Source organism: Oryctolagus cuniculus, chromosome 13 (assembly GCF_964237555.1).
Source record: "Oryctolagus cuniculus chromosome 13, mOryCun1.1, whole genome shotgun sequence".
Lineage (NCBI taxonomy): Eukaryota > Metazoa > Chordata > Mammalia > Lagomorpha > Leporidae > Oryctolagus > Oryctolagus cuniculus.
The window spans coordinates 19,146,271-19,172,077 of NC_091444.1; the positions used below are offsets into that span (position 1 = coordinate 19,146,271).

The 25,807-nt window shown below is 59.7% G+C and overlaps 1 protein-coding gene across 1 annotated transcript; it reads left to right on the forward strand.

Annotated features, from left to right (window-relative positions):
* Positions 1–13,120: 13,120 nt before the first annotated feature.
* PRELP (proline and arginine rich end leucine rich repeat protein) lies at positions 13,121–25,382 on the forward strand. The gene is made up of 3 exons (XM_002717582.5): positions 13,121–13,280; positions 19,865–20,847; positions 23,114–25,382. The coding sequence occupies exons 2-3, from the start codon at positions 19,881–19,883 to the stop codon at positions 23,287–23,289; spliced, it is 1,143 nt and encodes a 380-aa protein (XP_002717628.2). The 5' UTR covers positions 13,121–13,280; positions 19,865–19,880; the 3' UTR covers positions 23,290–25,382.
* The last annotated feature ends 425 nt before the right edge of the window (positions 25,383–25,807 follow it).

Below are 25,807 nucleotides of genomic sequence, written 5' to 3' on the forward strand. Positions count from 1 at the left end.
ACCCTAAGAGTAGATTTTAAATGTTTTCATCACAAAAAGAATTACGCATGCGGAGTTACCTGGGTTTAGCCATTCGTAGTGCCTACACCCATCGCAGCGTTTGGCCATTTGTAGTGCCTACACCCATCGCAGCGTTTAGCCATTTGTAGTGCCTACACCCATCGCAGCGTTTAGCCATTCGTAGTGCCTACACCCATCGCAGCGTTTGACCATTCGTAGTGCCTACACCCATCGCAGCGTTTGGCCATTCTTAGTGCCTACACCCATCACAGTGGAGCGTCTCAGTGGGCACTTGGCCTAGTGGTTCAGACACTGCAAAGACACCTCCATCCCCCGCCGGAGAACCTGGCCTTTGTGCCTGGCTTGGGCTCCTGCCCCCGCCGCCTGCTGGTGCAGACCCTGGGAGACAGCGGTGGCGGCGCCAGAGGTCGGGCCTCTGCCACCCCCACGGGAGGCCTGCGCCGAGCTCCTGGCTCCTGGCTTCAGCCCGCCCCACTTCCTGTCATTGTGGGCATTTAGAGAGAGCACCAGTGGATGAAAGCTCACTCACTCTCTTTCTCTCTCTCTCACTCTGCCTCACTTTCAAATAAATAAATAATTTTAATTGTAGAGGTCATATTAGTGCCACATATACATGTATACAGTTTATGTCAATTAAATTTTTTTCAGTACATCTGATTGGGGCAGTCACAAGATCTCTGTCTCTGTGTCAGTCTGCCTTTCAAATAAATAAGTCTTTTAAAATTTAAATGAGATAATATGTTAAGGTTCTCTTTTTAAAAATATTTATTTATTTGAAAGGCAGTGTTACCGGGAGGGAGACACACACACACACACACACACACACACAGAGACATCTTCCACCCTGATTCACTCCCCAGATGGCCACAATGGCCAAAGCTGGCCGGTCTGAAACCAGGAGCCAGGAGCTTCTTCCGGGTCTCCTACATGGGTGCAGGGGCCCAAGCACTTGGACCATCCTCTGCTGTTTTCCATTAGCTAGGAGTTGGATCGGAGGTGGAGCAGCCAGGACTGGAACTAGCGCCTATGGGATGCCAGCGCTGCAGGCGATGGCTTTACCTGCTACGCCACAGTGCCAGCCCTTCAAGGTTCTGGACACAGGACCTGGCACATAGTGACTCTTCAACGTGTGGAACTCCATTGCTATTACAGGGAGCCGGAACTAGCACAGGGGGAACAAACGACAGAATCATTTAGGGCCGGTTATAACTAAGGTTAGTAATTAAGGATACTTTTCAGTGGCGCAGACCAGACTAGCCTTCAGATGTGGAAGCAGTAAGAAATGAAATGGGAAAAAAAATTAATGAGGAGCTAACTCCTGGCTCATGCCATCTAGAAATAGGCATAGGGGACCCGATGTGGGCTCCTTCTGCCTTCACGGCTTCACCACGCCATGGTTCCTTCTTGTGTTTGTTTACTTCTGCATTCTTCCCCAGGCTGAACCCCAGGAGGGCAGGAGCGTTGTCTGTTCTACGCACAGCCGTGTCCTCAGAGCCTAGCCTGCGGCCAGTCACGTGGTGGGCACTCAGTGAACACTGGCCGAATGGATGTCAGTCCTTGCAGAACGTGCGGTGGATGCACAGGGGCCCTGGGGGCCGGCGCTGTGGTACAGGGGCTTAAGCCTTGCAACACCGGCATCCGATATGGGAGCACCAGTTTGAGTCCCGGCTGCTGCTTCACTTCCGATCCAGCTCCTGGCTAAGGTGCCTGGGGGGCAGCAGAGGAGGCCCAAGTGCCTGGGTCCTTGCTACCCACGTGGGAAACATGGATGAGTTCATGGGTCCCAGCTTCAGCCTAGCCCAGCCCTGGAACCAACCGATGGAAGATCTCTCTCTGTTTTTCTCTCTAGTTCTGCCTTTCAAATAAATTAATAAATCTTCCAAAGCCATCAGGGAGGAGAGCAGGGAGGGAAGAGGCAGGGCCGGCAGGGGGGCTGGAAGATGGGGTAAAGGGAGAACGTGGGTGCCTTCCCCTGGCCAAGGAGCCCAAGGCCCAGTGCCACGCTTAGGGGCTGAGAAGGAAACTCCCAAGAGGGAGGCAGGGACGTGAGGAGGCAGCAGGCACCTGCAGCTTTGTCACTGGGGGAAGGGCCCAGCAGGTGCGTCCCACCCAGAGCCCAGAGTAGGCCATGGGAACAGCCCCAGCCTGCAGGAGAGAGGAAGAAGCTAGGAAGGGGAGAGACGCAGGGGAAGGGGTGGACAAGGAGGGAGAGAGACGCAGGGGAAGGGGAGGACAAGGAGGGAGAGGTGAGATGGGAAAGGCGGGGAGGAGAGGCAGAAAGCTGAGGGCACCAGGGAGGCTGGAGGGGGAGGGGCTGGGCAGGAACCGTGGCAGCGGCCTCCTGTCCCCAGCAGTCGGCGTGTGACAGGCCCTCCAGCCCAGCTCCCCCCAGCCCACCACAGAGCCCTGGGCAGAGAGGGGGGAGACAGCCATCCTCACGCTGGTCTGGGGTTGGCTGCCCCCGGCCCCCGCCTGCCTCCATCTTTCTCCTCCACTGCTCCCCAGGCCTGGCCTCCCCACCACAGCACAAACAGGAGGGAGGGTGGCTGCCTGCCCAGAGCGCTCCTGCATTCAGAAGCCGACAGATGAGTAATGCTAACGATGTAAGAGGCTAATGACAACGCCTGCTGTGTGTACCCGGCACCTGTCTCCAAGGAGCCCAAAGCCTCCTCCAACCCCAGTGACAACCTGGGTTACAGCACGAGAGAGGCGAGGTAGACGGAAGGAAGAACTGCCCTTCCCGACAAGGTCATTTCCTCCTCTGGTGCTGGGCTGACAGTGATGGGTGGGGGACGAAGGCATGGCGGGGGGAGGGGAGGGCCTTCTCACCCGAGGGTGTCTGTCCCGGGCTGCCTTCCCCCGCGCCTCGCGCCACTGTGCAAAACGCCACAGCCTTGCGCTGAGCCCTGGCGCGTGGAGCAGACAGTCGGGGCTGCCAGCCACTTCCAAAACATGTTTTGCCTTTTTGCCTTCGTTCTGTGGCTTGGCTCCACCAGGCCTGAAAATTGCCCACACCTGGGGTGGGCCAAGATGGGCGGCCCCTCACTCGCCTCACTCTTTCCAGCCTGGAGGCCCGGCCCAGCCTGACGGGATGGGACAGCTCGGCCCCGAGGCCCCGAGCTGAGCGGACCAAGGACCTGGGCTTCCAGGGACCGACCTGGGGCAGGGGCTTCGGGTGGAATGCCACGGTGGCCTGGAGGGGCTGCTCTTGCTGCCGAGCCCCCTGCCCCACCCCCAGAGCACCTGCTAAGAGAGGAAGCCAGGAGGGGCTTCCCTCGGCCTGGCTGGGGCAGCCACATGTGTTCGCGGCTGCTGCTGATGGCGTTGGTGCCCACTGAGCGACTTTCCCCGCTCACGGCCCTGAGTCTGGTGCTCTCTCGGCGACACCCCCTGCTGATGCAGGCCAAGGGCGGCATAAACACCACAAAGCAAACGCGGTGTCACTTGGCGCAGATGCCACATGACAATGCTCCCCCGTGCTCTTCCTCGAGCCACGGCCAGAATATCACTTCTCCCTCACCTCCGGGGTCAGTGGGCGCGGGCCCGGCGTCCTCAGGAGGTCCTGACTGCGTCTATGTTGCCCTGTGTCTCACACCGGGCCCACTTGCAGAGTAGCAGACAGGGAGCTGCCTCGTGTGCTCCATGCAGCCCCCAAGGTCCCCTGCCACCCTCCCTGGGCACCTGCTGGGGAGGAAGATCAAGGGTGAAACCGAGCGTGGCTGCTCTGCCCGCTCCACCAGCCAGGAGTGGTCCTCCTCTCACTGCCCCCAGGACCAAGCCTGGGCGCGAGCAGGCCTTAGTGTTGCAGGGCGCCTGTGGTCTCTCCTGCTCTGCCTCAGCATGGGCCCGGGGTCACCAGCCCCGGGGGCACAGAGGCCTGCACTGGAAGCAGAGCACAGCCTGGGAGGCGGGCGAGGACAAACCCACCGGGCACATTCCTGGTTTCGGTCTGGGCCTGGCTGGGTCCTCACCCCTTGGCAGCGCAGGAGTCGGGAGCCTCAGAAGGGAGCCAGGGTGGGCAGCCACGTGGCTCGGCCCCTGAGCTCTGTGGCTTGGCACCGAACAAGGCCAGGGCTGTGCATGGGGCTAGGAAGAGGGGGCCCAGGGCGGCCAAAAGGGAGAGGAGCCCCCACCCCCGCTCCCTAAGCTGCTGGCCAGACGGAGCAAGCTGAGCGAAATCAAGCGGAAGCACAAGGAGAGGAGGGTGGACCCGGAGTGACGAGAGGACTGCGCGAGGGTCAGCGACACACGCGAGGCGAGATGCCAGGCTGTCACTCGTGGAAGCCACAGCAGGCCTCTGAAGACCAGGTTTCCAGCGCAGCCCAACACCAGGGACAGGGCAGGCAAGGACTGAGGCATATCATGTTCATGAACGCACACACACAGGCACACACACAGGCACACACACAGGCATGCACACACACATGTGTGCACACACATGCATGCACACAATGCATACACACAAGGCATGCACACAATGCATGCACACACATGCACGCAGGCATGCCCCCACACAGAGACAGGCATGCACACACACGTGTGCACACGTGTGCACACGTGTGCACACACAGGCATGCACACATGCACACACATGCACACATGCACACACATGCACACAATGCACGCACACACATGCACACAATGCATGCACACACATGCACACACAGGCATGCCCCCACACAGAGACAGGCATGTATACACATGCATGCACACACATGCACACACAGGCATGCACACAGGCATGCACACACATGCACACACAGGCATGCACACACATGCACACACAGGCATGCCCCCACACAGAGACAGGCATGTACACACATGCATGCACACATGTGCACACACATGCACACTTGCTCAGAGCCTACGCATCGCCATTCACTCTGTGAGTGCTTCTCAGTGCAGCGCAGGCAGCAAGGGCCCCGGAGCCAGGCTGCCTGGGTTCAAATCCTGCCTTTGACATCGTACTCTGCGTCTTAATATCCCCATCTGTATGGGGCGTGAGAGTAGCAGCAGCTGCTGCCCCCGGGGCTGTTGTGAGGATTCAACATCCTGCTGTTGTGTACTGTCCACGCGTGCACACAGGGAGCACCATAAGTGCGCCCCTTCTGACCGCCATGAGTTGCGTGCCAGGAGCTGGGTGTCCGCCTTGGAGACTCGATCCTGCGAAGGCAGCAGAGGTACAAACCGGCAGTCACTGCAGTAGCCAGCCGGGTGGGTGCAGGCGGGAGTGCGCGCGCTGTGCCTGTGGGAACCGAGGGGAGCGCCACATTGGAGGAGACATTTGACTGGGGCCTTGCAGGGAGAATAGGAGTTCCTCAAGCAGGGAATGAAGGAAAGAGGACACGTGCACCTGGCGAAGGCCTGGAGACACGAAACCATCGTGGAAGCAGATGAGAACAGTGTCTCCATTTCACGGTGCAAGCAGCGGAGGGATCCGACTCGATCGGGTTTGTGTTTGGGGGATAACGCGAGCGCTGGGTCACAGGTAAGAGGTTAGGAAGTGAGGAGACTGCAGGAAACCAGGAGAGGGGGTGGGGTTCTGCAGTGTGGTGGGCAGACACACAGAGGAGAAGCTGTGCCCGGGCGTCTGGGCTCCGAGCGCCGGGTCCTGATCGCCTGCTGTGCAGAACAGGCTGAGGGGAGGCAGGGAGCACAGCCCGCGGGAGCTGGTGGACAGGAGGGAGGAGGACAGGATGGATGCAGGAGGAGTCCGCACCCTGGAGGGAAGGCGGGCCGGGGAGGAAGGCAAGGCCGGGAGCCAACAGAAGAGGACAACGCGCTTGGGGAGTCCAGGACGGGGATCGGAGAGCAGAGGGCTCTAGAGGAGCTCCTTATTAGAAGGACGAGAAACCGAAACCCAGGTGCTTGTTTAGCTTCCCAGTGTGAAGATTTCTCTTCAACATTTAGAAAGCACGTGGGGTGGGCCTTATAGCGCAGCGGGTAAAGCCTCTCCTGCAATGCCTGATCCCATAGTAGAGTGCCTGGTTCGAGTCCCGGGTGCTCTGCTTCCAATCCAGCTCCCTACTAATTCACCTGGGAAAGCAGTGGAGGGTGACTCAACATACCTGGGCCCCTGTACCCACATGGGAGACCCGGATGGAGCTCCTGGATCCAAGCTTCGGCATGGCCCAGCCCCAGCTGTTGCAGGCATTTGGGGAGTGAACCAGCAGATGGAAGATCTCTCTCTTTTTGTCTCTCCCTCTCTCTCTGTCATTGTGCCTTTCAAATAAATATGTAAATCTTTAACAAAAAGTATATAATGATGGTTGGACTTGGATGAATAGAAAATATTGAAAGACACAAAGCTGCATGGGGTTGGCAATTTTAAAAAACTTGCATTTCTGGGGCCAGCGCTGTGGCATAGCTGGTAAAGCCACCGTCTGCAGTGCCAGCATCCCATATGGGCACTGGTTTGAGTCCCGGCTGCTCCTCTTCTGATCCAATTCTCTGCTATGGCCTGGGATAGCAGTAGAAGATGGCCCAAGTCCTTGGGCCCCTGCACCCGTGTGGGAGACCTGGAGGAGGCTCCTGGCTCCTGGCTTCAGATCAGTGAAGCTCCAACCGTTGCGGCCATGTGGCGATTGAACCACATGGAAGACATCTCTCTCTCTCTCTCTCTCTCTCTCTCTTTCTCTCTCTCTCGCGCCCTCTACCTCTCTGTAATCTGTCTTTCAAACAAACAAATAAATCTTTAAAAAAAAAAAGAGAATCCGCGTTTCCTTCATCACCATGATATAGACACAAGCACACAAGAGCGCTGGAGGCAGGGGGCTGGGATTCACATCTTAGATGCGTGCTCTCGGACCCGTGAACCATCTGTGCCTCACTCTCTCACCTGTGAAATGGGCACAGCAGCACCTGCCTCCTAGGGCTGTGTGACGACTAAGGAGCTGGTTCGTGGGGAGGCCTCCCAGGGGGCTTGGCCCGCAGTGGCCCGCAGGGGCCTCTGCTCTTATTCAGCTTGAAGATGCTGCCGGTGCACAGGTGGACGTGGGGAGCCCCAAGGTCAGGTGTGCTGCTCCTTGCTTGCTCCTGCCCTCCTAGACCCAGCGACATGGGGTACAATGGACCACATACGTCCACATCCTGGCCATCCTCACAGGGCGGCAGTGTGGTTGTGCCTGTGACGTGGTGCCATCACCCAATAAGCCTGGGCACGGAGCAGGTGGCCCCAGAGGCCTGGGACTGTCTGTGCCTCTGCCGTTACAACACAGGGAAGGTAGAAGGGGTTTTAGGATGACGTGATCAGATTGGGACATCCCGGTACCCAGGAGGACCTCGCCTGGGAGGCCAGCGTACCATCACCTCTCAGCTGAGCCTGGCTCCTCGGGAACTGGGGGACCCCGGAAGTGATGCTTTCCGAGCACCCCCAGGGCTGTTGTCTGCTCACAGCCGTGGTGGTGAAGAGTTAAAATTGTATATGTGCGGGTGTAAAAAGTTAAGCTTAAGCTTACAGGTTTAAACCTTCCTGGTGCAGCTGTGAAAATAAGACAGAGTGAAGTAGCACCTTGACAGTAGGGACTCCATTTTGGAGCACTTGAGACTCCATTCTGGGAAAGCACCCCCCCACCGTGAGACTCTGGTCTGAAACTATGATCTCAAATAGTCGGACAATAGCAGTGCACTACATCACCCTTGGCAGAGCACAGAAACCCCCTAGCATGATTGCTCAAGCTTAAAAGTAGAAAGGTTGCACCTGGGTTACCTGGGCTAATAATGAAGATGTGATTTGTCTATGTCTTAAGATCATAATTGCTGATTATAAGATTTTAGCAACCGCTTAGCAACCGTGTATTCTCTCCCCCTCCCGATTTTGCGGTTTTGGCCTTTATAAACCCTATGCTGTAGTTCCTCGCTGCTCCTCTGTCCTTGTATGTTCAGAGAGCCCCAACATGTTGGATCAATAAATCTTTAACCCTTTGCTGGTTGCATGAGAGAAAAGTCTCTTGGAGTCGTTCCTCGGGAGGTGGGCTTTTTCAGACCCTAACAGTGGGGTAGCCTTGGCACATACAGCCCAAATGCTAGGTCTGTAGGACTTGGTTCCAAGCCATCACTTCCACCAGGGTCCGACCCACCCATCCCCTGCCAGACCACAGGATGCCCACACGGGCACGGCCGTGGGCAGGATCGTGGACAGTGAGCACAGCGAGGCTGGGGGGTGCCCCCCAACAACTGTGCCCACTGCACAGCTTCAGACTCAACGGACATGGAGTCCCCCTGGCCGGCCGGCACCCGCCCCGGGCCTCTTGCCAGAGGAAGCCATGCCTTCACTTCCCATCTGGAGCCGCGAGGGTTTCTGGGTGTCGAAACAGTGCCTTGGCCAGAAGTGAGGGGCACAAGGTAACTTCTTTTGCCCGAGAAGAAAGGGCCCCTTGCTGGGGCCGGCTCGCGGGGGAGCGAGGACGCCCTGTGGGGCCTGCCCGGCACAGCGCCAGGCCGCCAGCCCGTCTCCGGAGGAGTCGCAGCCCCACGCAAGCTTCCTGTCCCCTGCGTGCAGCTGCCCGGCCAGGAGAGGCCCCACAGGCGGCAGCGTGCGGCCAGCAGTGCTGTTAACCAGGAGCCATGAGCTTGACCTCCCTCAGACCCTCCCCCAACCCTGCCTCAGACTGCACATGACCCCAGAGGGGGCAGGGACACCAGGGCGGGCTGGGACTGCGTGGAGATTTCCACCATCCCAGGGAAGGGCCCCTCCGGCCGGAGACTGGAGAAGAAAGCGAAGGGAGAGGAGACCGGGTCTTTCCCCACACAGCCGAGCGGACGCACTGCAGCTGATGGTGGAGAGATTTGTGCTCAGAGAGGGCCAGGCGTGGGAAGTGCTAAGCCCAGCGCCGTCCACCTTAAAAACACAGAGAGACGGGGAGCAAACAGCGTGGGGGGAGGCGGTGCCCTGTGTGCCAGTGCGGGGTGGGTGGCCGTCCTGATCCGCTGCTCGGAGGACAGCAGAGCACGTGGCTGCCGCTCACCCGGCATGAAATAGACCAGATGGGACACGAGCCACCAGTCCAAGGGAGTGGGTGATGGGAGGCAGACCCTCGCCGGTCCTTTTGTATCTTCTTGATTTTCAATCAGCAGAAGGCGTTACCTGTCCAAAGACACAGGAACAGAGACTGTCCTTGTTCAACCCCTGCATCTGGTGAGGCAGACCCCTCCGGGCCCCCAGGGAGTGCCAAGCCCTTGGTGGGTGCTGTGGGCTAAGCCACGAGGCCCACCAGGCGCCCACTCACCCCAGGCAACCTGGGCCCCCCAGGCTGGCTGGTGGGCTGGGCGGCCACAGGGCGGCCACAGTGTCTCCCCTGCCGTGAGTTTGCCCCGCCCCCCTACACAGCTGGTAGCCAAGGCAGCCGTTACAGTGTGCCCTAGCGAGGGCTTCAGTCGAGGAGGTAAGGGCGGCCAGGCCCAGCAGGGAAGGGAGCCCAAATCGCCAACAAGAGTCGCAGGATCCCTGCCCCGCCTCCCGCCCTCGCCTGCCTCTGCGTGCTGCCCCCAACCAGCAGTCCTGGCCCTCTCCCCATAAGCAGCACAGGGCAGCAGCTGCCTGGACTCCCGGCTTCCCACTGTGGCCACAGCACTCCCATCAAACGTCCCAGAGTGTCCCCAGAACACACTACTGGCGCCTGAGCCTGGGGCAGCCGAGGGGTCTGGAGGAGCCACAGAGAACTGCAGAATGCCCCTCGGGCTTCCCTGGAAGAGGGGTGGGACGGAAGGGGAAACTTAGGCTCCCAGGAGGAGCGAGCAAGGCGGTGCCCGGTCTCCGAGTCTCGGACTCTCCTCACCACGTGGGGGTCACAGAGCAGGACCTCGTGTTTCACAAACGGGGAACCGTGGTCAGGGCAGAGAGGGACAACTCCAAGGTCACGACATAGCCGGGTCTCAGGAGCCGGGTCTTCTGTCTCCAGGGCTGGCCGTTTGGTCCCTGTCAGAGGCTGAGAAGGGCAGGTGGGTGGAGCCCATCTGACAGCGTCCCCAGTCAGTCCCCTCTCACAAGTTGCATCTAGACGGTGGCCGTGAACGTGACTCTTCAAGGACAGGCGGGGAGGTGGGTTAGCCGGGACCCCAGGCTCCAGGCTCGGGAGCAGAGAGGGCTGGCCACCACATGCACTGGGAGCTGCTCGCCCTGCCCAAGGTCACTCGGATCCAACTTAAAATTGCGTCTGATGCAGCAGTCGGGTCTGTGGGACATGGGACAAGACGAAACCAGGCTGGCTGTGTCGGTAATTGTCGTGGTTGCACAGTCAGACAGCGAGGTTACAGTTCTAATCTGGAGCAACGTGGGGATGGTTAAAATTTCCCACAGGGAAACATTTTGGTGGCTGGCACTGTGGTGCAGCGGGTTGAGCCGCCGCTGGTGCCGCCGGCACCCAAAATCAGTGGACCAGTTAGGGCCTTAGTTGCTCTGCTTCCAATCCAGCTCCCTGCTAACGTGCCTGAGAAGGCAGCAGAAGATGGTCCAACAACCTGCACCCCTGCACCCACGTGGGAGACCCACATGGAGCTCCGGGCTCCTGGCTTTGGCCTGGCCCAGACCCAGCCATTGCAGCCATTCAGCGAGTGAACCAACAGTGGGAGATCTCTCTCTCTCTCTCTCTCTATATATATATATCTATATATTGTGGGGAGCAATCCGGACTGGACTAGGTTACTGGAATTAAGACTTATTCTATGCATCTGCTCTCCCACAATATGGCGCTGGGAGAGAAGTAAACAGCTTCCGCACAGCTGCCTCCAGTTCAACCAATAAACTGTAGGACTTGCTACTGATTGGAGGAGAGCAGCGTACTCGGCGTGTGGGCAGCCGAGTTGGGATTGGCGGAGGAGGACTATAAAGGAGGAGAGACGGCATGCACCAGGAACATCTATGGGGAACATCTAAGGGGAACATCTAGCTGAAGGAACACCTGTGCAGCCCCCCGAGAAAGCCGGCCGGCGGTGTGCCGCTCCCCTGCGGAAGTGGGGAATGTGGCCAGGGGGAACTGCCCTTCCACGGAGGTGGAAGGGATAGTAGCCAACCCGGGAAGAACCAGCAGCAAACCCGGGGAGGGCCGAGCAGATAAAAGAACAGCGCAGGGTCCTGTGTCGTTCCTCCACGAAGAGGGGGAGCGACAATATATATATATATATATATATATATATATATATATATATAATATCTTTCGGTTGTTCTGCCTTTCAAATAAATACTTATTTTAAAAAAATTTTAAATTAATTTGTTTCAAGCAAACATGCTGGGCCTTGGCGCCACACCAGGTGCACAGACCACCGGTACGCAGAGTCGGCCCTCGGCCTTCCAGCCGCCTCTCTCCCCCACTCCAGGTCCTTTCTGCATCGCGGGGGAGTCAAGCGGAGGAGGAACAGAGCCACGGTGGCTTGGGAAGGGCTAGGAGGTTGGTCACCACCACACCCCAGAGCAGAGACCCGTGGGTTTGAGTGGACCCTCACAGTGGGTGCAGGGGACACCCTGCCCACGCCCCTGCCCAAGCTCCTTCACCACACTCGACCACACTCCCCTTTCTTGTACACCTGCCACACCCCAGGCCAGCAGAAACAGGCTGACCTGGGGCCAGATGTTCTCAGCCTGCAGAGCGGGCAATACCCCCTCAGGAGTGGCCTGGCACTCCCAGGGTTAATGAACCTGGATTTGGGGTGGGGTGGGGGGCTACAAGGTGAGGGCTTTCCTCTTCCTTCTCCTTTCCTTAGACTGATCGCCACTCATAGCAACTCCTTCCCTAAGCCCGAACAGCTCCCCAGTTTATGAAGCACTCCACATTTATAACATGGCTTCTTTACAAAATACTCATTTATTTATTTGAAAGTCAGAGTTACAGAGAGGCAGAGGCAGAAGCAGAAAAGAGAGAGAGGTCTTCTATCTGCTGGTTCACTTGCCAGTTGGCCACAACGGCCAGAGCTGTGCCAATCCGAAGCCAGGAGCCAGAAGCATCTTCCGGGTCTCCCATGTGGATGTAGGGGCCCAAGGACTTGGGCCATCTTCTACTGCTTTCCCAGGCCACAGCAGAGAGCTGGATCGGAAGTGGAGCAGCCAGGTCTCGAACCGGCGCTGCAGGTGGCAGCTTTACCTACTACGCCAGAGCGCCGGTCCCTATGACATGGCTTCATCTTCACAACTCTGAAGCGGTCATCCTTGCTTTTATGAACAAGGGACTGAGGCTGCCTGTGACGCAGTGACCTTGCCCGAGATGCACAGCTTGCAAGGAGGCTGCTGGCCCTAAGGTTAGCGCTCCCTGCTCGGCCCTGTGTTGGCACAGGTGGGAAAGGGAGTGCTTTTCTCTGGCTGCCCGAGGAGCCCACAGGGAGGGCAGGCACCTGAGCTGCAGACGTGCTGAGGTTCTTCGCTGGGGACCACGTGAGAGGTCGCCATGCTACTCGAATGGGCCTCCTGGGATGGTGACACACACGGGGGGATTGGGACTTCCCTAGCCCCTTGTGCCGAGACCACACAGTCCCCGGATGTCACTGCATGTGACACGGAGAAACTGAGAAAGACGCTGACATTGTCCATGTGAGCTGAGGGCCATGGCTTTAGCTCTTACATCCAACCTCCATTCCGCCCTAGCTTTGCTGTGTGTCCCCAGGTCAGACTTCCCTCTCTGGTCCTCAACCCCTGGGCAGCCAAACCACAGTCACCTCCCACAGCAGCTCACGACGTGAGGAGGCTGCACCCCATTTGTGAGCACCTGGGGAAGGTGACCAGGCACAGGACCTGTCCCTGCTCGGGGGAACCATCCAAACCCCACACTGGGTAGCAGCAGGCAATGCTGTCCAGCCCAGCCCCGGGCCTGCATGGGGCTTGCTCTTTCAGGCCATTTCCTGTTAATTTGGCTTGTTTTCCAAACATGGGTTGAACAATCCCCCTCAGAAGCGGCCATGGCAGAAGGAAATGTTATTAAAAGCGAGCCCGTTAGTGGGCATGGTGTGTGGACGAAGACTTTGGGAGTGCTGGCTGCCAAAGAAAGACTGTATTGTTGTCATTCCTCCTTTCCCAAGCTCCCTCCCTCCCTCCCGGCCTCCCTCCTTCCCTCCCTCCTCTCCTCCCTCCCTTGGACCTGCCCCTCCCTCCCCCTAACCTAACCTCCCCACCCCAATAGGATCTGGTGGAAGAAAATCAGGCAAACACTTGCAAGCACGCACCACTGGGAGATCAGAACTTCTAGCTGGCTCGCGGCTGCCCCGGCTCCACCGAAGGGTGGGGGAGGAAGAGGAGGGCTAGCCCCAGCACTGAGAGAAGAGGCAGGTGTGTGCAGGTAAGCCCAGGTCGGAGAGGGGTCGGGGATGTGGAAGATTCCTCCCCGCAGTGAGCGTCCTCCTGCTCTGTCCAACCTGGAGGCCGATGGGGTCTCTCCCTGCTCCCTCCTCCCGCCTTCCACCTCTGCCTCCTGTCTGCTGGCCTCACAGCCTCGCTTCTTTCTGCTCCTCTGTACTGGCTTGCTACAGGAGTTCAACTTTCTTGGTCCCGATGCGTGTTGTAGCACAGAGAGAGGATGACGTGCAGAATCGTGGTAGAGCAGGTGTTTCCATAGAAACCGGACACTGGGACCCAGCTCCCCACACCTCTCCTGTATTGTCGCACGTTGTCAAAGACACACACGCGCGCAGGCTCTGCCTGCCTGCGTCTCTCGCCTCCCCAGCTGTAAGAGGAAGAGAGAACGCGCGTCTTCCCGCTGAGACGGAAGAGCCGGGAGGAAAGCTTGCGTCCCAGTCCAGGCCGAGCAGGGAGGAGGGAGCAAGGAGGCCAGGAGCTGGAAGAACTTGGTTCTTGTGAGCTTAACCGGGGAGGAGGCAGGGCAAGTGGCTTCCGACCGACCGGCGCAGCGTCTCCTCAGCTGCCTGGGTCTCAGCCTCACTGGCCCAAGGCCCTCAGCTTTCGGAAAGAGAAGGGAAGCAGCTCAGCTTCCGAGCCTTGGAGGTCCTGATCCCCAGCTAGGAAGACAATGAATTTCATTTTTTTCCTTGCAGGAGTCAGAAACAAAAATAAATTCAGAGTTGTTCAGAAACTGCCCCAGCCATTCAGGTTGGCAAGGGGTCCTTGTGGTGAAGAGAAAGAGGGAAATTAAATAAAGGCAGCTGTTCCTTAAGCTAAGTGAGGGAGGAGGAAGCGAAGGGGCCCCTCTCCATCTCCCAGCTCCTGCGGCCGTGCACCAGGCAGAGCTGGTCTCAGCATCGCGGGGGCCAGGGGAGGGGTGTGCAGGGCTTGCTGTGAACACGGGAGCCCGGCTCCTCCCTGCAGACCCAGGAGTCCACCGCTGCTGCAGTGGCCAGGAATTCTGGTGGTCAGCCGGGCCTGCAGAAGCCGAAGCAGGGGCCTGCGAGGGGTCTGGGCACTCACGTATGAGCCAGGACTTGTGGCAGCATTGGCTGGGCATGAGGGCTATGTGGCTCTCTGGGAAAGGGACCCCTTTACTGGGAGCGGAAGTGGGCACCTGAGGGCCCAGGGAGCATCTCCCGTGATCTGCGACGTCCCTCCCTCTTCCTTGCAGGCACAGGTAGCCATGTCACAGAGGAACATTCTAGAAGGAAAGGTCCCTGAAGAGAGCTCCAAAGCGCTTCTGTTTGCTCTCACCTGCTGCTCTGCCTGCCCCAGGACCCCCAGGAGCCCCGAGCTGGGCCCCTCCCCTGTCCCTCCCAGCAGCCTTCCCAGGGAAGGGTGGAATGATTTCTCACCACCACCACCCCCAACCCCCAACCTCACGTACTGGGAATTTCAAGGCTGAAAGGGGCAAAAAACGCCAAGGCAGCAGACTGGGGGAAGTCTCACACTGGATCTGCCTTGCTCCCCCTGCTCCCCCCACCCCCCGCCAAAGCCTCCGGAGACGGTGGCAAGGCCTCCCCCAGGTGGCTGGGGGCTTCTCCAACTAGCAGATTTTGAACCCCAAGTGTGGCCTCACAAGTCCCCAAGGGCAGGAAGTTGCTCTGTGTGGAAGAGCCAGTAGCCAGACTGCCAGCGCCCCTGGGGGTCTGCTCTTGAGCCAGAGTGGAGGGAAGGAGACCCCAGTACTCTGAAATGATCCGGACCATCCCTTAATAGTTGCTCCTCGCTCACTCTGCACACAGCGACTCAGCCCGCCAAACAGTGCCATCAGAAGGTGTCAGCATGCCCATTTAACAGAGAGGAGACTGAGGCTTGCTCAAAGACACCAGCTAGGCAGCTGGAGAGTTTGCAGGGTTAGACCCAGGTCTACAGCCCCCCCCCCCCGCGGCCTCCTCCCCTCCTCCGGGCCTTCTTCAGGGGTCGGTGGGGGGCGGGGCAGAGCTGGCATGCCCTCACAGTGGAAAACTTGCTCTGCTGGCTACGGAGGCCTCCTGCTGTTTACACTGCGCCTGGTGGTGGCCGCCGGGACACAGACGGTTTCTCCGATGGTGCGATGTTTATTTTTAGCATTTTCTGATCTGCAGCACATTTGAAAGTCGCTGATCACACCTGCCTTGGATGACGACGGGGGGCGCAGGATGCACACACAGGGAAGGCTTTGCTCTCCCCAGTTACAGATCAGGAAGCTGAGGCCCAGAACAGTCACGTCACGGGGTGGGATGGGGGGGCCGAGACGCGCTCCCCACGACCACGGCAGGCTCAGCCTTACGCCGTTACCCCCGGGCAGGAGGCGCAGCTGCACGGCCGGATGTGGAGTCCATCAGGCCCCCACACCAGCCCCTCAGTCACCCCAGCACTACACTAGCCCTAAGGGAGCCTTTGACAGGGTCTTCCGGAAGCCAGGGTGGGCCTGGCCAACTCCGCTAACACAGACAGAGCTCACCTGCCTCTCCTCCTCTCACCTCCACCTCTCCCCACTCCCACTACAGGAAGAGAAAGTGGGGGCGGGGCGGGGCGGGGGGGGGGCTCAGAAGTCTGGGTTTAGAACAGAAAGAAGGGAAGCGAGAGAGAGGGCTTTCTGCTGTCCGTGGGCACGACTCTGGGGCGGGGCAGCTGTCCGGGGTAAGCCATGGAGGCTTAGGGGTGACCAACTAGACAGGAAGTCTGCCCAGACTGGAGAATGCCAGCACATGCAAGGGAGGGACCCTGATTCGAATCCTGCCTGCCCTGGGAGACAAGCCCCGCCTCCCTCCCAGCCCAGCCCCAACCTCACCGTGTGAAGCCAATTACCCTTCAACCTCTCCTCATAACTTGGCAAACCCATGGGGACCTCAACCCAGCCCTGCCCTGAGCCTAGGGCTTGCACCAGCCCTGGGGGCTAACCATGAAGGGACAGGCAGGGTAGGGAAGAGGGCGCTCTCACTTTAAGAATCCACGAGTCTCTGGAGCAGCTGCTATTTCGAAAGAAAGTCCCGCTGTCTGCAGAGATTTGCGCTCTATAACATGCCTGCGATGCATGAGCTCATCTGACCCGCACAGACGAGGAGCCCGGGGTGGAGAACCAGGGCCAGGACTCCAGCCCAGAACTACCATAGTTGGAACTGAAATCTGGACTTAGAACTCTCTTAGGAAATGTTCTTACACGTAGCGGGTGAATTTGGGGTGGGGCGGACAACTGCCCCCTCCCCGCCCCAGGCAGCGGCAGCTTTCTGAGAGGCAATGTTGGGGCTCAGGGTACGGAGCTGGTGACCCAGGCCATCAACAAGCCCCCGCAGACAGGTGAGCAGAGCCCAGCAGAAAGTCGGCGGCCGGAGGCATGCTTGCCAAGGCATAAGAAAAAAAAAATCGTCAAAGCACACACAGATGACCTACCCTAAGCGAGCTGAGGACTGGGCAGAAGGTTCTGGAAGGCGGGAGCGCAGAGTGTGTGGCTTTTGAGCTTGGAGGCCATCACACAGCCTCCCAAGAAAGCAGGCTTTGCCCTCAGACTCCCTCGCCCCAGGCAGCCAAGCTGTGGCTGGAAGGGGCGTGGCCCCCTGAGAAAAGCTTAGAAACCAACCGATTTGCTTCTGAGAACACAGAACGGGTATGATGGGGGCTGGGCTGCGGCGCAGGGAGGGGCACATCCAGTCTCCACAGGGAGCCCGCCCCGCGCCCCAGGAGCTGGCACTGGCTCTGGGAGGCAGGCGCTTGGCCAGCCCTGGGGTGTGGAATGGGAAAGGGTCGGAGGCCGAGTGGGAAGATACAACCATTTCCCACAGGCTCCTGCTCTGGGCACAGGGACCAGGAAGGCCCGGGTTCCCTGTGGATGAGCAGGGCGCTGGGCTGCCAGCTGACCAGGTGGAGCCATGACCGGCTGGCTGCTCCTGTCACTCCCGCCATCAGAGGCCTGGATTACCTGGCACAGGGCCTCGAGACACCCACCCACAGCAGGCTCCTGCAGGAAGCTCTGGGCAGGTTTGACCCCCTGAACTTGGTATCCAGGACCTGGAACAAGCTTTTGGTGATGGGAAAGAGGGAGGCCCCAGCCAGAGCTGGGAACCTCCCAGGGTGAGCCAGTCCATTTCCAGGCCTGGGTGATTAGGAAACAAATTCACAAAGAAGGCAAAAGATAAAGGAAATGAACACTGAGACTTAAACAAATTATATATCTGAAAGGCAAAGAGGCAGAAATCTCTCACCCACCAGTTCAGTCCCCAAATGCCTACAACAATCAGGGCTGGGCCAGGCCGAAGCCAGCAGCTCAGTCCGAGTCTCCCACTTGGGTAGCTGGGACTTGAGCCGTCACCTGCTGCCTCCTGGGAGGTGCCTGGCCACGGGCTGGTTCCCAGCTCTGGCTGGGGCCTCCCTCTTTCCCATCACCAGAAGCTCGTTCCGGGTCCTGGACACCAAGTTAAGGGGGTCAGACCTGCCCAGAGCTTCCTGCAGGGTGCACACTGATAGGAACCCCAACAACCCAGTGTAGGATGTGGGTCTCCCAAGTGGCATCTTAACAGTGCACCAAAGGCCTGCCCCCAGCCAAAGCTTTTAAAAGTGCTGGTTTTTTAAAATACAAAGGTTTTAATCACTTCATTAATTTATATGTAACCTGACTGTACTATTGTCAATCAAATTACAGTATAATTAACATAAATATATAAATATTAATATAAATATATACAGTATAATTAATAAAATATATAATATATAATGTAAATAATAATAAAATTATTATTAAAACAACTTATAAAATGTTACCCCATGGTTCACCAATGACGGGTGACGGAGGGTCCAGCCACAAGACAATGCTTAAACTTTTGCAATGAACATGTTCACATTTTAGTCTTTTCAGTGTATCCCCGAGACTGGAGGGAAAGCCAAGAATCTAACCGGGGCAGTCCCTTGAGATAGGAGGAGCAGAGAAATGGCCCCCTGGGCCCCCTTGGAGAGGTCTGCTTGGGACAGGACCACCTTGGACGGAGGTGGAGGGACAGCACAGGCGTGGACGCTGCCTGCCTGCCCTCCCTCCCACACCCAGCGCCCTGCAGAAGGGCTCACATGCACACAGGCGGCGAGTGCCCATGACTCTGCTGGCCTACTGGTGAGTGAGCAGATCCTGCTCAAGGCTGTGTGCGTGAGCTGCAGTCCCCGCCCAGCCAGGCCAAGCTCCGCCCTCTGTTGCCCTCTGTTTCTGGCCGCCCCCAGCAGGACGGTGCAGCCCTGCGATCCCCTGCTGCCCGACTTTGATCACAGCCAGCAGGAAGCTGGGCGCTGGCAAGCAAGGGAAGAGTCTCAGCCCATGTGGGCTTGGAGGGGGGGTGGGGCAGGGGGTCTGGATCAGAGGCGAGCTGGGGACACACCCCAGGCCCCTCTAGCTCCAGAAGCCCTAGAGGCTGCATGCCCAACCTGTCCCAGTCCCCTGGGCAAGGGGTGGCCCACTACAGGTGTGAGCAAGAGGCACAGAGTGCGGAGGTAGCCATGTGGCAGTGGGGACCCTGGCCGGAGAGCAGGGGTGCTGTCACAGGAACGGCGGCCCCCGGGAACAGGAAGGCCAGGCACCCCTCCCTGGAGGACCCCGGGCAGCTGCTGCTTTCCCTCTGTGACCCAGAGCCTACGGATATTCCCCGAGGCCCAGTGCAACTCAGACCACATGGCCCAGTCTGAGAGGTCACCAGGGCCAGGAGGGAGGGAACCCCAAAACATCCTCCAGCTTCCTCTTCCAACAGCACAGGAAGTTCTCCCTGACCCACCCCCACCCCGTACCTCCACCCCCAGAGGATACAGGGAGCCTCGACACCAGGTCAAAAAAAAGGGAAAGTGTTTTCCCCACGTCCTCCCTTCCCCGCCTGTTTATTTTCCCAGGAGCCTCCACATCTGGGGAGAAATTCTTGGCATGTCTTGTGCTGGCAGAGAGCAGTGTTCTCTGAGCCAAGTGCAGGGGCTGAGAGGGGAGGCCCAGAGCACGGGTGAGCGGCCCGAGCCCTTCGCTCCCTGCCTCGAGCTCGGCCCCGGGTTCAGGGGGCCTGGGGCTCTGCACCCAGCCTGCCTCGCGCCAGTGTCTGTCCTGGGCAAAGCGGCTCCTGCCCGCCAGGCCCCCGTCTCTGTAAACAGCGGGTCTGCACTTGCTGGTGGATTGTAATCCATTCTTAGCAATGAAACTCCATTTCCTCAGATGAATGGTTCGACCAAACAATCTATCAAATGAATTTTTTTTAAAGACCAAGCAGATCAGGTCAGCGGGGGTGTGGGCTGGGGATGCCCGAGAGGCACCCAGGACCCTTTGCAGGGATGGTGTTCTCAGGCCACAGGTGATGGGGCAGCTGCGCCCAGCCTCAGGGCCTCTGATCCGCAGCCCAGCGAGCCTGCTGCCAGGCTCCCGGGCAGGGAGTCCACGGCCACAAGCCCCTGTTGCTTCCTCCCCAGCTCTGCAGCCCCTGAGCGCTGCACCCACACCCCACCGGGAGCCCAGCTGGCAGCACAGACCCAGCACCCAGTGACCGAGCCCAAAGGCTGATGCCCTCCCGTGTCTCCCCTCTGCAGGTGCCTCACCTGGACCATGAGGTCAGCCCTCTGCTGGCTCCTCCCACTGCTCATTTTGGCCTCAGTGGCCCACGGCCAGTCAACAAGACGACCAAGACCCAGCCCTGGGCGCAGGCCCAGGCCCAGGCCCAGGCCCACACCCAGCTTTCCTCAGCCCCATGAGCCGTCGGAGCCCACAGACCTGCCTCCTCCACTGCCCCCGGGGCCCCCGTCTGTCTTCCCTGACTGCCCCCGGGAGTGCTACTGCCCCGCAGACTTCCCGTCTGCCCTCTACTGTGACAGCCGCAACCTGCGCAAGGTGCCCGTCATCCCGCCGCGCATCCATTACCTCTACCTGCAGAACAACTTCATCTCCGAGCTCCCGGTGGAGGCGTTCAGGAACGCCACGGGCCTGCGGTGGGTCAACCTGGACAACAACCGCATCCGCAAGGTGGAGCAGAGGGTGCTGCAACAGCTGCCCAGCCTGGCCTACCTCTACCTGGAGAAGAACCAGCTGGAGGAGGTCCCGTCGGCCCTGCCCCAGAGCCTGGAGCAGCTCAGGCTGAGCCAGAACCAGATCTCCAGGATCCCGCCGGGCGTCTTCAGCAAGCTGGAGAACCTGCTGCTCCTGGACCTGCAGCACAACAAGCTGAGCGACGGCGTGTTCAAGCCCGACACCTTCCAGGGCCTCAAGAGCCTCATGCAGCTCAACCTGGCCCACAACATCCTGCGAAAGATGCCGCCCAAGGTGCCGCCGGCCATCCACCAGCTCTACCTGGACAGCAACAAGATCGAGACCATCCCCAACGGCTACTTCAAGGGCTTCCCCAACCTGGCCTTCATCCGGCTGAACTACAACCAGCTGTCCGACAGGGGCCTCCCCAAGAACTCCTTCAACATCTCCAACCTGCTGGTGCTCCACCTGTCTCACAACAAGATCAGCAACGTGCCCGCCATCAGCAACAGGCTGGAGCACCTGTATCTCAACAACAACAGCATTGAGAGTGAGTGGGGGCGGGGCGGGGCGGGGCCTGGGGCTGGAGGGGCTCCGGGAGCAGGGGAGGGGCCCCCCGTGCCCCCGCCCTTCTTCAGGAGTCTCGGGGAGGGGTGGTGCAAGAAGCATGGGATGTCGCATCTTGGCCACGTCGCTTGCTGCCTGTGTGCCCTGACCTCTCTGGGAAGCGCCCTCATCTGCCCGGGAGGATGGTGGTGATACTATGTAGCCGGGATGGCGAGGATACTGCCCAGTGGGGAGCAGGGGCACTGAAGAGTTCAGTAAGCACCTAGTGTTCAGAGAACCAAGCTGGGGGGCCGGGCGGGGCGGGGGCTTCTTCCTCCACCCCAGCTTCTCTGGCCCCCAGACCTCCCCCCGGACATTCGCCTCAAAGCACAACTGCCTGCCCACGCCGAAATGTCCTGGGCCTGCAGCTGCGGGTGGGAGCTTCTCCCCAGATCCTGACCAAGGTTTTGAAGATTGTGCAGCAGGGACCCAGAGAGGCAGCCAGTACACAGCCGGTAGAAGCGTGACAGCTGGACAACCGTGTGTGTGTGTGTGTGTGTGTGTACACGGTGCTGTCCCGCTCCATCCAGACGGCTGTGTGTTTACATGTGCTCCCGTGACACGGGACTTGTGAGGGCGAGCCTCCCTACACTGCACTTACAGAGGCCTGGGCTGGGGGTGCCACCCGCAGCCTGGGACAGGAGGTTGGGAGCTGCAGGTTCGCTTCGATCAAAACTGTCAGCTCTGGGCTGAAGGTCTAGAAACAAAAGAGGGAGCGTTATCTGAGCCTTGAACAAAGCCAGGCTGCATTCACACGGGGAAGGCAGCAGCTAAGGGCTGAAGGGGATCAAAGAGGGAGAGGAACTCGGAAAACCACGTTAGGCGCCTTCGCCTCCCTTCCCAAGCTGAGGAAGGAGAGGCACGCTGTTGACGCTTCCTGAGTCTTGAAAGGACTGGATAGGGCCTGTTCTCTGATCTGGGGGAATTATAAGAAGTGAGGGAGGATTCTTTCAAATCTTGCAAGAAACAAGTTCGGGAAAATAGAAAAACTGTCTAATTTTACCCTGCAGGCAGCACATAACAGCGGAACGCATTACCCCCAGGAAGCCGTGGAGGCTGGAAATACAGACACGGCTGGCAGGTCTCCACCACGTTGTGGAAGTACAGCTGCCCTGAGTCTGCAGTCAGAACTCTCACCCCATCCACACACGCCCTCCCCCACGCAGCCCGCCCCCGGGGCCACGGGCACAGAGCGGAACCCCGGCCGTGTGAGCCACGCGCTGCCAGTGACTACGGCGGCCACCTGCAGTCCGCTTTATAGTTTGCAAACTGCCTTTGCCAGCACCCTGCCATGTGGCGTGCGGGGCAGGCCCACTCTCGCCACTTCACGGGGTGGGGGGTGGGGGACAGGGCCCCAGGGGAGGCAGGGCGACAGCCGACGTCACCAGGCCCCCGTAAGGGAACATTCAGCTCTGCCAGGGCCCTCCTGCTACCCCCACGAGGAAGGCAGAAGTGGAGAGAGAGGAAGATTCCTCCTCCTGCTCCTCTTCCTCTGCCTGCCCAGGGGATAAAGGAGGCAAAACTTCAGGCAAGCGAGAGCTTCATCTAGAAGATGACGTCATCTAAGAGGAGGAGCCGGGACCTGGGCTGCCTACCAGAATCAATAGGCTCATCACACCCTCAGGGCCCCCCTCGCACTTCCTGCCATTGCTACTTCTGACAGCAGGCCCCCTTCCGCCCATCCGCGTGCTGGCTTCAGCTCTCCCCTCGACCCACTGCTTCTCCACACGGTAGCCACATTCAGCCTTCCACAGCGTCACCCTAACCACAGGGGACCCGAGGGACCCGTCTAGGTTTAACACCGGGCATGCTATGCGTCCCACACACCGTCATGTCCTTGTCACAAAGGCAGTCCCACTCCAACTGGGGATCAAAGCTCTCCGCGGGGCCACGCGGCAGTATCAGGCCCCCCCAGCTCCCTCAGAGCACTCCCCAGCCCCAGCCTGCTTAACCCTCCCCCTACCTCCCCTGGGAGGCCCAGCGCAGTGCCTGCTTCGGGGTCCCCAGAGCAAACGTGCAACAACTCCGATGAATTCCAGCCAACCGCATTTTCCAAAGGCCCACCCGGAGGCGGGGGTGGGGGGGTGGGGGTTGCGGGGACTTATCCGCGGCCTCGCATCCCCCGTCATCCGGGCTCAGAGCACAGGGTCCTCCCTCTGCCTGTCCCCCGCCCCAGCTGTCTGCCGACTCCTTGCCTTCTCTCTCCACAGAAATCAACGGGACCCAGATTTGCCCCAGCAACCTGGTCGCCTTCCACGACTTCTCCTCGGACCTGGAGAACGTGCCACACCTGCGCTACCTGCGCCTGGACGGGAACTACCTGAAGCCGCCCATCCCGCTGGACCTCATGATGTGCTTCCGCCTCCTGCAATCGGTGGTCATCTAGGCCGCGCCCTGCTGCCCGGTCTCCTCTGAGCGCACCTGCAGGCTGGCGGCCCAGGCGCCTGTGCCCCCCCCCCCCCGCGTGCCCGCGCGCTCCCCCTCTCGCCCCACCTTCGCCTCCCAGCCCACCTTTTTGAGGCACGGGCAAGCTCCGGCCCCCCTGCTGCCTCGGAGCAGGGCTTCCAAGGGCTTGTTTCAGCCCCGCCCAGTTCAAAGACACCCACCGCGCACCCAAACTTGTGGCCCCCCGGGGTCTCCCTCTGCTCCAGAAACACGAGAGAGGCCCCTTCGCCCTCCTCTGCCTGTCACTCCCGGGTCGGGCTGGGCCAGGGCCTCGGTCCCGCACGCCAGGAGCAGCAGGCTGAAAGTCCCCGGTCTCCTCGACCACGAACCCGAGCCCCGCTGCCCAGCGTGGGGCGTCACCCTGGAGGGAAGTGGGAGGTGAGGCCGAGGGTCAGGACTCCAGCCCGGCCTGAGTCCAGTCCGAACCCCGCCTCCCCCTGTGGGGACCAAGGGCACCCGCCCTCCCGGCTGGCCTCGGAGAGGAGCGGTAAGGAACAGATGACTCAAGGAGCCAGGAATTCGCTAGCGGCCGAGCAGCGGCGGAGGCCCTTGGAGGGCCCACGGGGGTGTAGTGTACATGGGTCCTGCAGCTCCCCAGGCCAACACAGACCGGAGGCCCAAGGCCCTGGGGAACGCAGTGTTCACAGCGGAGGGTCAAGAGGTAGCAGCCTGCCCCCGCCGGCTGCTGTACACTAGCGCCCAGGCCCAGCTGCTTCCACCCCCCGGAAGGAACAGGGAGGAAGGGGCAGGGCACCTGGCCATCTCCCAGAAGCCCCTTCCAGGGCCTCCGCCTCCGAGGCCGGCTCCGCAGCGACACCTGGTGGCGAGGGGCCTTCACGGCGGGCCCCTGTCCGCCACCTCACCTTGACCCTGGCCTTGAGCGCCAATCAGGAAGGGGTGGGTGAGGCCCAGGGCGCCCCTCTCCTCGCAGGCTCAGAAGCCGGGCTCAGCCCCCTAGTGAGTGAGTGCAGACGGGGAGCCTTGGGGGCCCACGTGAGGCCACCGTTTGTTGACTTCACTGGGTCCCTCTGGCCCTCGGCTCCCCCGTGGACGGGACAGGACAGGTTCGAGTCTGCACACCACACCTGAAATGACACCCGGCCGAAGGGCACACACATTCCCTGCAGTAACTTATTCCCCCAGCTGACTCCCTGTCCACCTGGCTCGGCCCAGGTGAGCGGCTTGGCAGGTCCCCAAGTGGAACCCACCCCTACCGGGCTGCCGCCAGATCACCTTCCCCCTAACTTCTTATATAAGGATGCTGCCCTCCACCTCCACGGCCCCCTGAGTGCCTGTGTTGGGGGGAGGGGATGGAGGATGAATATTCTAGAAACGAGTAAGACGCTGTGCCCACCCTCAAATTAGGATCAGAAAACTTCCAGAGGATTTTAAGAAATTGGGCTGAGCTGGGTGCCTCACTTGAAGAAACCCCCATTATCCTCTCTCACCTTCCTCTTTGGCTAGCTACAGAAAACAGGGCTCATGCCATCGCGGGCACGCGCACCTGCCTCCCACCCTCCCTCCCTGCTGTAGCTGGTTTTCCAAGGCTCCTGCTGAAAGTCATTGTATCACTGTGGCCGTAAGCAACCTGGTGCTATGGCCTGGATAAGCCCCCTCTGCAACTGTTCACATCTCAGCCCCCGGTTATGGGGCCCTCCACCCTCTCCATGGGAGCAGAGCTTCTGTGGCTCCCGGGCGGGGAGCTCACTCCCTTGGTCCTGCAAACATGGAATGGCCTGGGGTTGGCACCAGCCTCCCAGCGCCTGGTCCCCCCACTGCCCTCTGGAGCCGTAGAGCAGCTGTGTGGGACACCTGCCCACACACACCCCGCCACCTGCTGGTTCCCCTTGGAGTACAGGAAGCCGGTTCATTCCCCAGTGCTGTGGGCATTGGCATACGCAGGCACGTGGGGCGGTGTGTACGTGTTCTCTGCACGTGTATTGTATCTCTCCTGAAGACCATGCTAACTCGGCGAGACAGCCTTTGCCTTCCAACACGCTTCCCAGCAGAGGAAATAAAGTCATACAGAAACTCCCTGTTGGACTTGGCAACGTGAACAGGCTAAGACACGTTGGAGTCATCTTGTCACCCTCCCCCTGCTCCCGGAGAATGTGGGTGGAGAAAAAATCCTATTCTTAAGAAACTCCTGAGCCGTTGCCACGGCTCACTAGGCTAATCCTCCGCCTGTGGCTCCAGCACACCGTGTTCTAGTCCCGGTTGGGGCGCCGGATTCTGTCCCGGTTGCCCCTCTTCCAGGCCAGCTCTCTGCTGTGGCCAGGGAGTGCAGTGGAGGATGGCCCAAGTGCTTGGGCCCTGCACCCCATGGGAGACCAGGAGAAGCACCTGGCTCCTGCCATCAGATCAGCGCGGTGCACCGGCCGCAGCGGCCATTGGAGGGTGAACCAACGGCAAAGGAAGACCTTTCTCTCTCTGTCTCTCTCTCTCACTGTCCACTCTGC